The 14,819-nt window shown below is 41.4% G+C and overlaps 1 protein-coding gene and 1 non-coding gene across 2 annotated transcripts; one reads left to right on the top strand and one right to left on the bottom strand.

Moving 5' to 3' along the window:
• The first annotated feature begins 3,413 nt into the window (after positions 1 to 3,413).
• Positions 3,414 to 3,519, top strand: LOC112087359. The gene has a single exon (XR_002900043.1). It is a non-coding gene; the product is annotated as a small nucleolar RNA R71 (small nucleolar RNA).
• Positions 3,520 to 13,066: 9,547 nt separating this feature from the next.
• LOC112087281 lies at positions 13,067 to 14,527 on the bottom strand. Its single transcript, XM_024157302.1, has one exon. The coding sequence runs from the start codon at positions 14,525 to 14,527 to the stop codon at positions 13,067 to 13,069; it is 1,461 nt and encodes a 486-aa protein (XP_024013070.1).
• Positions 14,528 to 14,819: the final 292 nt, after the last annotated feature.

Here is a 14,819-nt window from a genome sequence, read left to right as displayed (position 1 = left end):
CGTAAACCTAATCTAATAAAAAGGGGTTTTGATTTGTCACTAAATCTAATTATGCAGAGAATTAAAAAGAGTTTTAAGTAAAAATCGGTTGGAAAACAGTAGGTAAAAAGCGCTGGGTTCAAGGTTCATCTTTAGGGTTCATGTTCTAAAACACAAGGAATTTAGGCAAGGATTTTATATGCTCTGAAACTAGGATAGATTAGCCAACTCTCGTCACCGTAATCATCTAATCACTTGTTCATGGCAATTAACTCTCGCTCTCATGCCAGAACAAGATCATACTTTGTAGATCGGAATCCATCTCTGCTTACGTATCCTCCGTAGGTAGCTTTCGTCTCCTATGACGGGGACGTCCATAAGATCCGGTTCAGGCAACCCATATGCAACACTCTCGTGGCTCGGATTAAACCTAGGATCGGATTCTGGGTGATCAATCCAGAATTACCGCTTTGAGAATTGGATGAATGGGAGAATCATGTTAAAAATCAAAATCCTTTTTCATAAAAACCTAGATGTCATTCGAACATGGAGTTCCTTTGGATTACCCTTTCACCCAACTAGGTGACTATTCAGACATGGCTGAGGTAGACATCATCATCGGTTTAGATCTAAGAAGAAGAAAAGTAAAAGAAACAAAGTTGCAGAAAAACTTCTCTTATTGAAGACAGTATGGCGATGAAAAGCTTCTACAGATGCATAAAAATAAAACCTAAAACTATGAATGAGTTCTTCTCAAAGAGAAGAAAGAGGCTCTCTTACAAAAGACCTAAAAATGAGTATTTATAGTGTTTCTCCAAGTCTTGGGCGTCTAGGGCTTGTAAAATGGGTGCAGGAAGTGTCTTGGGCCTTAGTTGGGCTCCTGAGGTTCGGACATAGGTCCACCGGGGGTGAAACCTCCTGAGCCGCGGTGGGAAGAAGGCTGGCCGCGGGTGAAAGCACTTGTGCTTGACTGGGCTTGTGTTGATCGGCCTTCAGTGCATTGATGATATCTTGAAATCTAACCGTTGGATTGCTTTGATTCCAAGTGTGTTGGAAAGCTGGTTGTCTCCTATATAATGAATCTAAATTTGGGGATGATCAGACGGTGAGAAGATCGTCTTTGGTTGCCAAACTTCTGATGGCTTGAATTTATCCAAAAATGTACTTTTGCTCCAAAATGCACTCCAAAGTCCCAAGTTTCCAAAACATGGAAAACACTTATAAAACCTTTAAAACTGAGTAAAAACACCTGCATAAGATATTGAAAGTGATCCATAAAAGTGGTCAAAATCAGGTGTTATCACCAACTCGCACAGGTCTAGAAAGAAGCTTCAGCGAGATAAAACCATGTAAGCCAAGCCACATTCCTCTCTCGGCGTAAAGCGCGAGTCTTTATTCGGTTCAGTTCCTTTTGCTCCCTAGCTCGCACAACCATGTAGCACAGGACTTCGAGTATGTGTGCGAGTTGGTCTACTTCACTCCCAAGTCGCAAGCCCAAGTCAATGTAAACAGCGAGTGTTTATGCGGTTCAGTTCACTGCTCGGCCAACTCGCATGTGCAAGTCGCACACTTGTGGACTTCGCATTTTTCCTGGTCGGGGCCAAGTTCTCTTGCATTGTCCAAAACCAGCTTGTACCCTTCACTCTCTACTGCCAAGAACCCTTGGTCTCCTTGTTCTTTGGTTAAAGCAACTTGAAGAGGATCATCAGTATTCAATTCCTCAAGCAGCTCATCAGCTAGTTGATCCATGGTCTCTACATAGAAGCATTATCCTTCTATGGTGGGCTTCTTCATCATGTCTTTGATATCAAACTTCAGCTTTTCTTTACGAAGTTGTAGCTCAATGATGCCACCTCTTACATCAATGATTGCTCCTGCTGTGGCCAAGAATGGCCTGCCCAAATCAGTGGATCAACAGGTTCTTCATCCATCTCTAGAACAACAAAATCTGTAGGTACTTCAAAACCACCTATCTTGACTGGTAAGTCCTCTAGCATTCCAACAGGTAGCCTTACTGACCTATCAGCTAGGACAAGAGAGATTCTAGCAGGTTTGAACACTTTGTATCCAATCTTTCTTGCTATAGAGAATGGCATTAAACTGACAGATGCACCCAAGTCACAAAGGCAACCAGCAAATATTAATGGACCTATAGCACAAGGGAGAGTAAAGCTCCTTGGATCAGACAGCTTCCTTGGGACTGAACTTCTCTGAATGATGGCACTACACTCATGGCTAAGCACCACCATACCCTGTAGCTCTTTGGTTTTGTTCAAGATATCATCTTTTAGAAACTTTCCCAGCTTAGGCATCATTAGAAATGCTTCAATGAAAGGCATTGTAAGTGGTGTCTCATTAAGAGTCTTCTCAAAGAGTGAACTTGCTTTATCTGCAATCTGCTTCTTGAATCTTTCTGGATATGGGAGCTTAGGTTGATAGGGAGGTGGTGGAACATAAGGCTTTTCTGGTTCTGATGGCTTTTCCACCTCTTTGTCATTCCATTGTCCTCAATGATCACATTGTTGTGCTTTATACCTGGTAGCTCTTTGACACTTCTCAATGTAATGGCTTTAGCATACTCCTTTGGGTTTGGTTCAGGCTTACCAGGTAAGCCACCTTGGCTTCTTGAAGTGGATGCCTGATTCTGTTTCAACTCCTTGATGTCTTGCTGCATAGATGCATACTGACTTTCAAACATTTGTTGACCCTGAAGCAGCTGTTGTAGAATCCCAACCATGTCCGGCCCATTCTGTTGCTGCTGGTGAACTGGTGCTGACTGGAACTGATGCTGAACCGGCGCCTGCTGCTGAAACTGTGCTGGACTGAACCCTGGTGGTGCCTTTGGCTGATGCTGTGAACTGAAACCAGAACCCTGAAGTGGTTGCTGATGCTGACTGTAAACCTGATTCTGAAAAAACTGATTCTTTGGTTGAAAAGACCCTTGAAAGTTGTTCTTGGGAACAAAATTCTTTGGAGCTTGAGAGGTAGGGTAAACTTGGTCTTGTGGGTTGGCTACATTGGGATTCCTGTAAGAGAGGTTCTGATTGGCATTAGCATACTGATATCTTTGGAACCTCTGATTCCCAATATAGTTTAGCTCTTCCTGAGTAAGACCCTCTTCACTGATGTTCTCAAAGCATTGAGAAGGTTCCTCATACTCTCCTACAAAGTGCATTGGCTTTTGAGTGGCCAATAACACCTTGTCCAGCTTGCTTTCAAGTTTTTTAAAGTTCTTCTTATACCTTTGATCCCTGCTTGAACTCTCTCTCCTATTGGCTCCATATGTATCATTGCTCATTGCTAAGTTCTCAACCAGCTCTAAAGCAGTATGTATCTCCTTCCCCAGAAAGTTTCCATTTGATGCAGTATACAGCTGGTTCCTAATCTTGGGAAGAGCCCCTCTATAAATTGTGCTGAGAAGAGAAGCCTCACTAAACCCATGGTGTGGGCATTGGTTAGCGTAGCTTCTGAATCTCTCATATGTTCACCAAAACTCTCATTGCTATGTTTAGTGAAGCTGGAGATTTGGTTTCTTAGCTTTGCTGTTCTGGAAGTTGAGAAGAATTTAGACAGAAATGCCTGCTTGCATTGCTCTTAAGTCTGAATGGAGCCTCTTGGAAGATTATTCTCCCATTGGTGTGCTTTGTCACGAAGACTGAAGGGGAATAATCTGAGATTGAAGCTGTCCTCAGATACTCCATTTATCTTTGTCAAGTCACAAACTTTATCAAATTGGTCCAAGTGTTCCAAAGGATTTTCCATTGGCAATCCATGGAACTTGGAGTTTTGGACCATATTCAGCAAAGATGCCTTGACTTCAAAATTGTTATTTTGCACCGGTGGTGCTTGAATCCCTGCTCCATGATAGTAGGTTTTTTAGCCCACTAAGGTCAATTAACCTCTTGTGTAGTAGCACTTGAGGATTAATCCAAATGGAGAGATTCTAGACACCAAGACTATGAGGATCAATTCTTAATCCAAGTCTAATATGCATATGAGTTGGTAACCAAGATTATCTAAAAGCATATAATAAAACAAAGCAAGAACAAACAGGCAAAGACTCAAATTCAAATAAAGATAAACATAAACCTCTAGATGTGATCATTGATCAGGGTGCTTCAAATGTAAATTCATGATGCTAGATTTGATCAAGCCAGATTTGATCTCAAAATCGTTTTCAGGTGTTGGAGCCTGAATCCCATGTCTCTGACCCTGAGCATTGGCCTCATCACCAGCTCCTAAAACTTGTATTGGACGTGGTGCTGGACCCTCTTGCTGAGCCTGGTGGTTTCCATTACCACCATGAGCCTGTTGCCCTTGATCCATACCCAACCTCTCAATGTGCACAGCTCTTTCTCTTTGTCTTCTTGCTTGATTTCTGGTGTTCATACACCTGAAAAAAAGACAGCACTTGAAAGGTAATCAGTAAAACAAAAGAAAATGACTTGGTCTCAAGAAGATCCAAAGTCCTAATGCTAGAATAAATCCCCAATTGGCAACAGCGCCAAATTGATAGTAGGTTTTTTAGCCCACTAAGGTCAATTAACCTCTTGTGTTGTAGCACTTGAGTGTCAATCCAAATGGAGAGATTCTAGACACCAAGACTATGAGGATCAATTCTTAATCCAAGTCTAATATGCATATGAGTTGGTAACCAAGATTATCGAAAAGCATATAATAAAACAAAGCAAGAACAGACAAGCAAAGACTCAAATTCAAATAAAGATAAAGCTAAACCTCTAGATGTGATCATTGATCAGGGTGCTTCAAATGTTAATTCATGATGCTAAGCTAACAATGCAACACTTGCAAATCTTTAGTCTATGATGTGCTGTCGTGTTGAGGGTTGTCAAGTTTTACCCTAAATGAAATCAATAGCCGCAAGTGCACAGCTGATCGATTGTAGTACTTAGGGATCGAATCCACAGGAAAGGAGGATCTTTCCTGCAAAAGTCTTCGAAAGAAATATAAAGTAAGGAAGTCTAGAACCAAACCGTTTTTTGGGGGTTTTGGTGGTATGTTTAAAATGTAAAAACAAATCTTAAAGAGAAAATACAGGAATTAAAATGACCTAGTAACTGAACTTAATGAAAACGGGTAAAAATGAGAAAAACGGCTAACCTAATTGCTTAAATGAAATCAATTGAAAGGGAATGAAAATATTGAACTAAATCTTGAAATAAACGGTGTGAATCTATAAGAAAAGAGGCGCTGGGGTTCAGGGAAGTTTTCTCAGGGGTACGAACGATTCAAAACATTGCTAGAGAGTAAATTTGATAAGATCTTAGCTTAAACTTTTCGAACTGGAGTCACGAATGCATGACTACGCCACTGTCGTGATCATAGACAACTATCTCTCTCAACCCTGACCAGTAGGTTTCCACTCTGGCCCTGGAAGAGAAAAGATGCATTATGTTTAAGACTCGTTAGCATTCACAAATCGCCCATAGGTAGGTTTCCACTCCTATGTTTGTTTTGCTCTCCCAAACTAGATCTGACACCGGATGAACACTTTCGTGTCACCAAGCATCTGGATCAGATTGTAGTTCATGACGCTACTCTCATGCAGTAAAAACGAATTCAGAAGAAAAAGTTCTAAGATTCGGCTCAAAAGCTCATGGAATCCTCATCGAACATATAAATTCCCATCGAAAATCCCTTAATCCCAACAATAAAACTACTCAAACATAATAAACAAAATCAAAAACATAGTATTAAAAAGTAGAATAGAAACCGAAATTGAAAAAGAAAGAACAAGGGTTCAAGAGACAAATCTCTCTTTCCCTAAAACCTAAAACTTAAAAAGTATTCTAAAACAATAAGAGCATATGAGGTGATGATCCGAATTAGGGTTCCTAAGACATGTATTTATAGTGCTCAAGACATCTCCGGGCGTCACTTAGGGTTTCTCCAAATGAGGGAATTATTTTGGGCTTCAGAAATGTGACTTCGGGCTCGGAGTTAGTTGGCCGTGGTCGGGATGAGTTTGACCGCGGGAAATGGGTGGCTGGCCGCGGTCGCGGTGCTTCTGACTGCGGGAAATGCTCTGTTGGCCGCGGGTGGAAACGCTTGCCGGCTGGTTTACGGGACATCTTGCTCTTCGCGTATCTTTTGATTGAACCGTTGGATTGCCAAGCTGTAAAGTGTGCTGGAAAGCTGATACTTCCATCTTTAAGATCTCCAAATTTGAGCTGGATCAGACGGTGAGAAGGCCTTCAATTAGGGGTGAACTTCTGACGGTTTGACTCTGAGCTGAAATCTGGTTTTCTATCCATTTTCTTAAGTTTTTCCCTAAGTTACCTAAAAAGAGTCTTGGAACTACAAATACTAGAAAAACGTAATAAAAATACTTGAAAGAAATTAAAAACATAGAAAAAGTATTTCAAAACGATCCATAAAAGTGGTCAAAATACGGTGTTATCAGTCTAGACTTCCAATTCAGATTAATTCATTCTCATGACAGAAATCCATTTGTCAACTACTTTATCAAGACTAATTCCCATTAGTGAATAAGCAACTAACAAGCATAAGGTTCCAAGTCTAATATGACCAGACAGCCTCTTTGTGCATCAAAATAAGAGCTAAGAAAGACTGAATCTTATACAGAAAGATAAAGCAAGCATCACATGATCTCAAATTCCTATCAACTTAGAACTCAAAGCAAGATCATTTCTTTCCCAAGACAATGACCACTATACTAATCAGCATTCAAACCTAACTCTCATTAGTGGTAATGATGATCAATATGCATTAATAAACAGTTCTAATATGTCATTTATGCTTCAAACAAACATTCCCATGACATTTAAAACATAAACCCTTAAGTTAGCTCATTCAGGCATTTCATCAAACACCTTGTGGGTGGAGAAATGCCCAAGTTCTAGACCAGAGTGATTATCAAAGATCTTGCATTAAGAGTAGCTAACTAAGGAAATGAAATGAGAATCTAGAACATAAACATCATAAATCAAACATCTAAGCACCCTAATATACATACCTAGAAGCTTAAAAGAAGACTACTCACTAATCATACTTAACACACCTAATCTTTTGCAAGAGGTGATGTTAAACTTGATTAGAAGAGAATATGATAAGAAACAACTTTAGATTGATTCAATCCTTGAGATATCTCTTAACAAAATCTGGGTTTTCACAAAAGTGGCAAAGAGAAAAGAGAATAAAGCTCTTCTTTAATAGATATTTCCTAAAGCATATATATAGGTCCGGTTTTCTTGATGGGCCAACCCAGAACAAACAAGGTATTGACCCAAAAAGGCCCTAAAACACGTGCTGAACTAACGTAGTATCGACCTGATTTCAGTCAGTGCAGGAGCTCGGTGTGGTGTTAAGAAATATCTGAAATTCAACACCGAGCAGGTTTCACTCGGTGTAGCTCCTCAGTGCAGTGTAATGAAGGTCTTCAGGGGGCTAATACCGACTAGAAGTGTGTTGGTGTAGCACTCGACATATATTCGGCTTTTGAGCTCCCAAAATCCAAGAAAAAACGTCAAGGGATCAAGGTCATATCGACCAAATTCTGGTCCGTATTTCATCTCGATATGAATGAAAACTGCTTGCACCAAATCCTTCATAAATCCCTGATCGCTGGTTCAAACCTTGATCGGTCAACTCCATGATCCAGATGGCTCCTTCAGCTCCAGCTTTAGTGAAGGGTTAGGGTTCAGTTGACGTCGTAAAGGGCTCCGTTCCTCCGGTTCTTTGATGCGCGTTGCCTAGGTCCTTTATCGGCTCCGAGACATGTACTGCTTCTTGTCGCCGTAACTTTCAGCTCACAACTCCAAATAGGACGATCTCAAATGTTCTGGAAACTAGACTCGACCCTCTTGATTCTTAATGAAGACTAAGGAGGCTGCATCCTGGTGCAAGTCTTCCTTCTCAGGTGATGAAGTTGAGGGATTGTCGGCTGTATAACATTTGTCCGAGTCTGATGCACATAAGGTGATGGTCTCTCCATGGCTCTTGTCCCAATTGCTCCCAATTAGCTCCAAATGACCTGTAAACACTCCAAAAGTCTCTAGGACCTAATGCAATCCTTAAACAAAGCTAGAACCAAAGAAAAACTCTAATAAAACTAGCTAAATGTACGCATGAGACTAAATATTTGGACAAAAATGCAATCCTAAAAATGACAAAATATGAGTATATCAACTCCCCCACACTTGTCCTTTGCTTATCCTCAAGCAAACAAGAACAAATGTGAGAGAGAGGTTGAATGCATGGGAGTTCAGTTTCTTTAAAGAGAGATGATCATTAAAAGAATTCAAAGCTCATTGTCCAAGTTACTAATTCTAGACTGCAATGCAAATTGGTTTACTCATAAAAATTAGCCATACTTGTCACCAAATGAACTAAACTCAAGCACCAACCTTCACAAGCACTCCTAACCTGAACCCATTGACATTCATTTAAAGTTTCAAGTGGATCATGTTCATGCAAATCAAGTGAATTCATTTGGCTTGGGACTGGGTTTTGAGACTAAAATGATCTCAATCAAGTAGCTGGTACTCCATGCAAGGGGATCACTCAAGAATTAGTAGACTTTAGTAAAATGCTAAGGGTAAAAAGCAATGGATGCTTTCAAAGATAGAACTACATCTACCCCTCACCCAAAATTCTTTTAACTCTCAACTTTAAACAATTCAAAGACTTTTTCCTAGTCTAATCACCCCAAATGGCGTTTTGCCTTTGACACTCAATCAGCTCGCATCACTCTTTTCATTTCATCTCTTAGGGGAATGCTTTCTTTCTTTAACAACATCTTAGTCAGTTTCTTCTTTGAATCTTTTCTCTTTCTTTACATGAGACTTTTCTTTCACTCCAACACTTGAGCTTTTCTAAGCACACACTCACATTCTTTCATTTAAGCATTCATTCCCCTAACCAATCCGGTTCTTTCCACTTTCAGCACTCAGATTTTTTTTTTCTTTTCAGCTCACAATCTCAAAACAATGCTCTCACTTTCACCTAAGCCTAGACCAGCCCTTGATGTTGGACTATCTACATGCAACACTATCTTTGTCGCTCTAAACCCAACACTTTTTACCAATTCTACTAGAAACAAGGCCTCACAAATCATGCACACAAGAAGGGTGTTTAGACTTCAAAGAAAAGGTTTGGCTAAAGGCAAGGAACTGTCTCAAGGTGAGAGATCAGCTATTTGAGCTAGCAAGAGTGGTAAAAAGGGATAAGAAAGCTCAAATATGTGTGTGGTACCCATGAATTCACAATGATATGCACAAACATGATAATTAGCTGTCAAGTTCAAAGGTTTTCAGTTAAGCAAGGTTGAGGTTATTCACAACTTGATTCAGCTAGCACAGAAGTATTGAGACACCAGATCAAAGCATGGTTCACACTTGATTTCATACCAGTTTTGCAATGCATTATAGAACTAATAACTTGGGCAATGAATCAAACTCTTAAAATGAAGCTCTCTTCAAGAAAAAATCTATCATTACTCCCATTTGCATATGATGCAACCTATATGAAAATGCAAACTAGACTCAACCTAAAATGTGAATGCAACTACATGAGCATATTTTTTGTGAAAATTTTTCAGATTTTTCAATTTTTTTTGGTTTTTATATGCACTTAGATGAATGCAAAATGAGACTCAAAGTTAAAAGAAAACTAAGAGCAGAACAAACATGATTAGTAAATATAAAACTCCTCCCCCACACTTAGATAACACAGTCCCTTGTGTTATAAAAGCATGAAGGAGAAGTGCAAAGCAAAATCACAAAATGCAAAGTGAAAATAAACTAAGCTAGATGCATATTTACAAGGATGGAGTGTTACCTTCTCAAGGACTGAGAGATGGGGCTGGAGAATTGACTACACCGACCTCTTGCACCGAGTGAAATCACCTTGGTGTGAGGCATCCTTGGCCATCTTTTGTTCCACACCGACCTCTATTAGCTCGGTGTATCAGGTCGATATTTCTTCAGCTTTTTGAACCTTGATACACCGAGACAGCCCCAAAAGCAATCGGGTCCTTTGGGGCTGTCTCGCGTGTATTGCTTTTGAGTCAAGGTTTTGAATGCATCTCCAAGTTCCATGGTACTTAGTAATGATTCCACGGCCAAGTTAAACCCTTCTCTAAGCCTCCTTTTTTTGGAACGGGTCATTGGTGCTTCTTTGAGCTCAGGAACGGCCTTTGGGTCTGGTGATGGTTCGATGGCCTCATCATTCCCTCCCTTTTTGAGAGGTTTTGTCCTCAAAACTATTTCACCTGCATCATAAGGAGACAAATCAGCAACATTAAAACTTTGTGAAATGTTTAGCTCACCTGGAAGTTTTAGTCGGTAGGCGTTATCATTGATCTTCTCTAGCACTTTGAAGGGTCCATCTCCGCGAGGGGCAAGCTTGGAACTCCTTTGCTGTGGGAACCTTTCCGGTCTCATATGTAGCCAGACCCACTCTCCTGGTTTGAATACAAGTTTCTTGCGTCCTTTGTCAGCTCTCCTTTTGTATTCCTCCGTCTTCTTCACTATGTTATCTCGGGCCTTTTCATGTATTTTTTTCACAACCTCTCCTTTCTTGAGGCCGTCTATGTTAACTTGTTCAGCTTGGGGTATTGGCGAGAGATCTAAAGGCGTCAGTGTATTAAATCCATACACAACTTCAAAAGGAGACATCTTAGTAGCCGAGTGGGTAGCATGATTATAAGCAAATTCAATGAAAGGCAAACAATCTAACCATGTTTTCGAATTTCGACCAAGAGTGACCCTAAGTAAATTAGATAGTGTACGGTTTACCACTTCAGTTTGCCCATCCGTTTGAGGATGACAAGTTGTAGAGAATAGAAGCTTGGTGCCAAGCTTTCTCCAAAGGGTCCTCCAAAAGTGGCTTAAGAACTTAGAGTCTCGGTCAGAGACGATCGTTCTTGGCACTCCATGTAATCTCACCACCTCTTTAAAGAACAAATCCGCGGTTTGTGTGGCATCATTAGTCTTGTCACACGGTATGAAGTGTGCCATTTTTTAAAAGCGATCAACAACAACAAAGATCGAGTCTTTGTGCCTGATCTTGGGTAAGCCTAATACAAAATCCATAGAAATATCCACCCATGGTGCGTTAGGGATAGGTAAAGGTAAGTATAGACCATGAGGATGTAACCTGGACTTGGCTTTATGACAAGTAACACATCGTGAGCAGTGTCTTTCCACATCTTTCTTGAGGTGCGGCCAAAAGAAGTGCTCAGCGATTACAGCTAGTGTCTTGTCCACTCCAAAGTGACCCATGAGACCTCCACCGTGTGCTTGCTTGTGGAACACATAGTCTCTTGTCTCGGAAAAGAAACCCATCGTGTAGGTGAATGAGGTATAAGCTCATTGGCCATGTCCTTGATAAGCTTCTCCGAACTCTGGATCTTCTTTGTATAGCTCCTTGATATGCTCAAAGCCAAGTACCTTGGCCTCCATTGTCGAGATCAATGTATGCCTTCTTGAGAGTGCATCGGCCACCACATTCTCTTGTCCCTTTTTGTATTTGATCACATAAGGAAAAGTCTCTATGAACTCCAGCCATTTAGCATGGTGTCTCTTAAGTGCGTTTTGTCCTCTTAAGTGCTTCAAGGTCTCGTGATCAGTATGAATGACGAATTCCTTGGACAACAAGTAATACTTCCAGGTCTCCAATGCTCGGACTAAGGCATATAAATCCTTGTCGTAAGTAGGATAATTTAGTGTGGCTCCACTGAGTTTTTCACTGAAAAATGCCACTGGCCTCTTTCTTTGGTGTAGTACAGCTCCAATTCCCACCCCAGAAGCATCACACTCCACCTCAAACATCTCATCAAAGTCGGGTAGGGCTACGACAGGTGCTTGTGTTAAATCGGCTCTTCATTGCTTCGAAAGCTGCATCTTGGGCTGGTCCCCATGAGAATGGCACGTTCTTCTTGATCACCGCGGTGAGTGGGGCGGCTACCGTACTGAAATTTCGTACAAAACGCCTGTAGAAGCTGGCTAGACCATGAAAACTTCTAACATGACCAATTGTAGTTGGTGTAGGCCACTCGCGTATTGCCTTGATTTCCTCCTCATCTACTTGTAATCCATGTTCACTTACTACAAAGCCTAAGAAAACAAGCTTGTTAGTACAAAATGTGCACTTCTTAAGGTTAGCATATAGGCCTTCCTTGTGAAGTGTTTTAAGCACTAGTTCGAGGTGTTAAAGATGGTCATTAAGGTTCTTACTATATATAAGTATGTCATCGAAATAAACAACTACCAATTTGCTTATATAAGCTCGAAGAACCTGGTTCATAAGGCGCATGAAGGTGCTTGGTGCATTAGTCAAGCCAAAAGGCATAACTAACCACTCATACAAGCCTTGCTAGGTCTTAAATGTGGTCTTCCACTCGTCTCCTTCACGCATTCGAACCTGGTGGTATCCACTCTTTAAGTCCACCTTTGAGAAGATTGTGGATCCGCTTAGCTCGTCCAACATATCATCTAGGCGTGGAATGGGGTGCCTATACTTGATGGTGATGTTGTTGATGGCACAGCAGTCCACACACATTCTCCATGTACCATCTTTCTTTGGTACTAAGAGAACCGGCACAGCACAAGGACTGAGATTCTCACGGAAATAACCCTTGTCCATTAGGTCTCGTACTTGTCTCTCTAGCTCTTTAGTCTCCTCGGGGTTCATTCTATAAGCTGGCTTGTTGGGCAAAGCTGAACTGGGAACTAAGTCATTTTGATGCTTTATTCCACGAAGTGGTGGCAACCATGGGGGTATCTCTTCGGGAAACACATCCTTAAACTTGTTTAAAATAGTTTGTACTTCAGGAGGTATCTCAGAGTCACCTAGACCTGCGCTTAAACACTCTTTAAACATCATTAGTAGCACGGTGCCATTGGCACTCATGGTTTTATAAATATCACTAGATGATAAATAAAGACTGTTTTTACTTAGCTCGGTTTCTTTGTTCATGTGCACTTTCATTTCATGTACCTCGGTGGGGCTGAGAGGCGCAAGATTATACTTACGCTCCTTGTGCATGAAAGAATAATGGTTGGTGCGGCCATTGTGGTTCGTGGCTCGGTCGAATTGCCACGGTCTACCGAGTAAATAGATGTCCTGCTTGCATGGGTACCACATCACAAGTGACTTGATCATGGTATTTGCCGATACTAAACGATATGGACACTTGCTTGGAGATCTTGAGCTCGGTCTGGTCGTTTAGCCACCTTAACTTATAAGGGCGAGGATGCTTTGTCTTCTCAAGACCTAATCTGTCCACCATATACTTGCTAGCCACGTGAGTATATGAACCACCATCTATAATAAGGTTACATACCTTGTTTTTGACGGTGCATCTAGTATGAAATATGTTCTCTCTTTGGACTGTTTCCTCAGGGTGAACTAGAACGCTTAGCACTCGGCGAGTCACTAAGAGTTCACCAGTATCCGGATATTCAACCTCCTCCTCCATGTTGTTAGATTCATCTTCTTGTTCATCTTGCGACTCATAGTCACCACTAGGGGTAATGATTATGACTCGCTGGTTTGGGCACTCCCTTGACATGTGACCCCTGCCTTGACATCTAAAACACGTTATGTCACGAGTTCTTGAGGTGGGGTTAGAGGGCTTACCTTGCTCGGCTCGGTTGAACTTTGGAACCTCGGTGTTTTTGCCTTTGAATCTCGATTCTATCTCTACGGCTTTGCCCTTGTCCATTGGTTTAGAACTGCTGGCGTTCCAGGGCTGGCTCGTGCGGTCGCGGCCGGTAAGAGCGGTCTTGCGTTTGATTTGTTGCTCCACTTGTACGGCAAGGTGCAATAACTCGTGTAGTCCACTGTATTGAGCTCTCTCCACCTTTCTTGCTATTCTCTCTTGTAAACCGTCAATGAACTGCACCATCAGGGCTTCCTCTGATTCTTCTAACTCCAGCGAGTTCATCAGCTTCTCAAACTCTTCAAAATACTGATCTACGCTCCTGTTTTCCTGAGACAATTTGCGAAAACGCTTTTGTAAGTCTCTATGATAAGTTTCAGGTACATACCTAAGTCGTAGGAGGAATTTCATGTCGCTCCAAGTGACGACTGGTCCAAAATGTTGCCTCCTTCTCTCGGCTACGTTTCTGTCCCACCACGCCAAGGCATTATCTGTGAGCTGTGCAGCCGCAACAGCCACCTTCTTGTGTTCAGCGTAGCCATAGCACTCAAATATGTGCTCAAGTTGTCTCTCCCAATCCAAGTATGCTTCGGGATCCGATTTTACTGCAAAAGTAAGGGGCGTTAGCTTGAGATCATGGGTTTGTTCTCGGGCATCTACTACTCTAGCTGGATTTCTTCTTAGAGGATCCGGTCTCCTCTGCTGTCGATGCTGAAGAGGATCAGGTGGAAGTTCATCTTCTAGCTCGGGCATCTCTTCATCTTCACTCGCGTCACCGGCTAGCACTTGTGCTCCTCGAACTGGGGCTCTCCTTGGTTGTGCTTCAATTCGATCTATTCTTGCTCTAAGTTCTTGACGAATGTTTCCCATTTGCTGAGTCATGTTCCTCAGCTCCTCTCGCATTGCGGTCATCATTTGGACAAGAGCATCGTTTGGAACAGGTTCTCCTTCGGTGATATATTCATAAATTGCATCATTTAGTGTACATATTTAAGTCCAAATTATGTCTTATTTGCATACATTTTAGGTCTTTAAGCATTGTTTTAGGACTTAGATTGCATTAGGTCCAAGAGAGTTTTGCATGGTTTGGAGTGTTAAACATGTGCTTTTGGAGCTTATTTGGAGTGGAGGATGTGATTCAGATGAAGAAATGGAGTTGAAATGATCAAAAATGGTGAAAAGGAGCAATTTTGGG

The sequence above is a fragment of the Eutrema salsugineum genome, unplaced genomic scaffold (assembly GCF_000478725.1).
Source record: "Eutrema salsugineum unplaced genomic scaffold, Eutsalg1_0 scaffold_18, whole genome shotgun sequence".
Classification (NCBI taxonomy): domain Eukaryota; kingdom Viridiplantae; phylum Streptophyta; class Magnoliopsida; order Brassicales; family Brassicaceae; genus Eutrema; species Eutrema salsugineum.
Note: the sequence above shows the minus strand (reverse complement) of the source record. Positions and strands in the feature narration are given on the sequence as shown.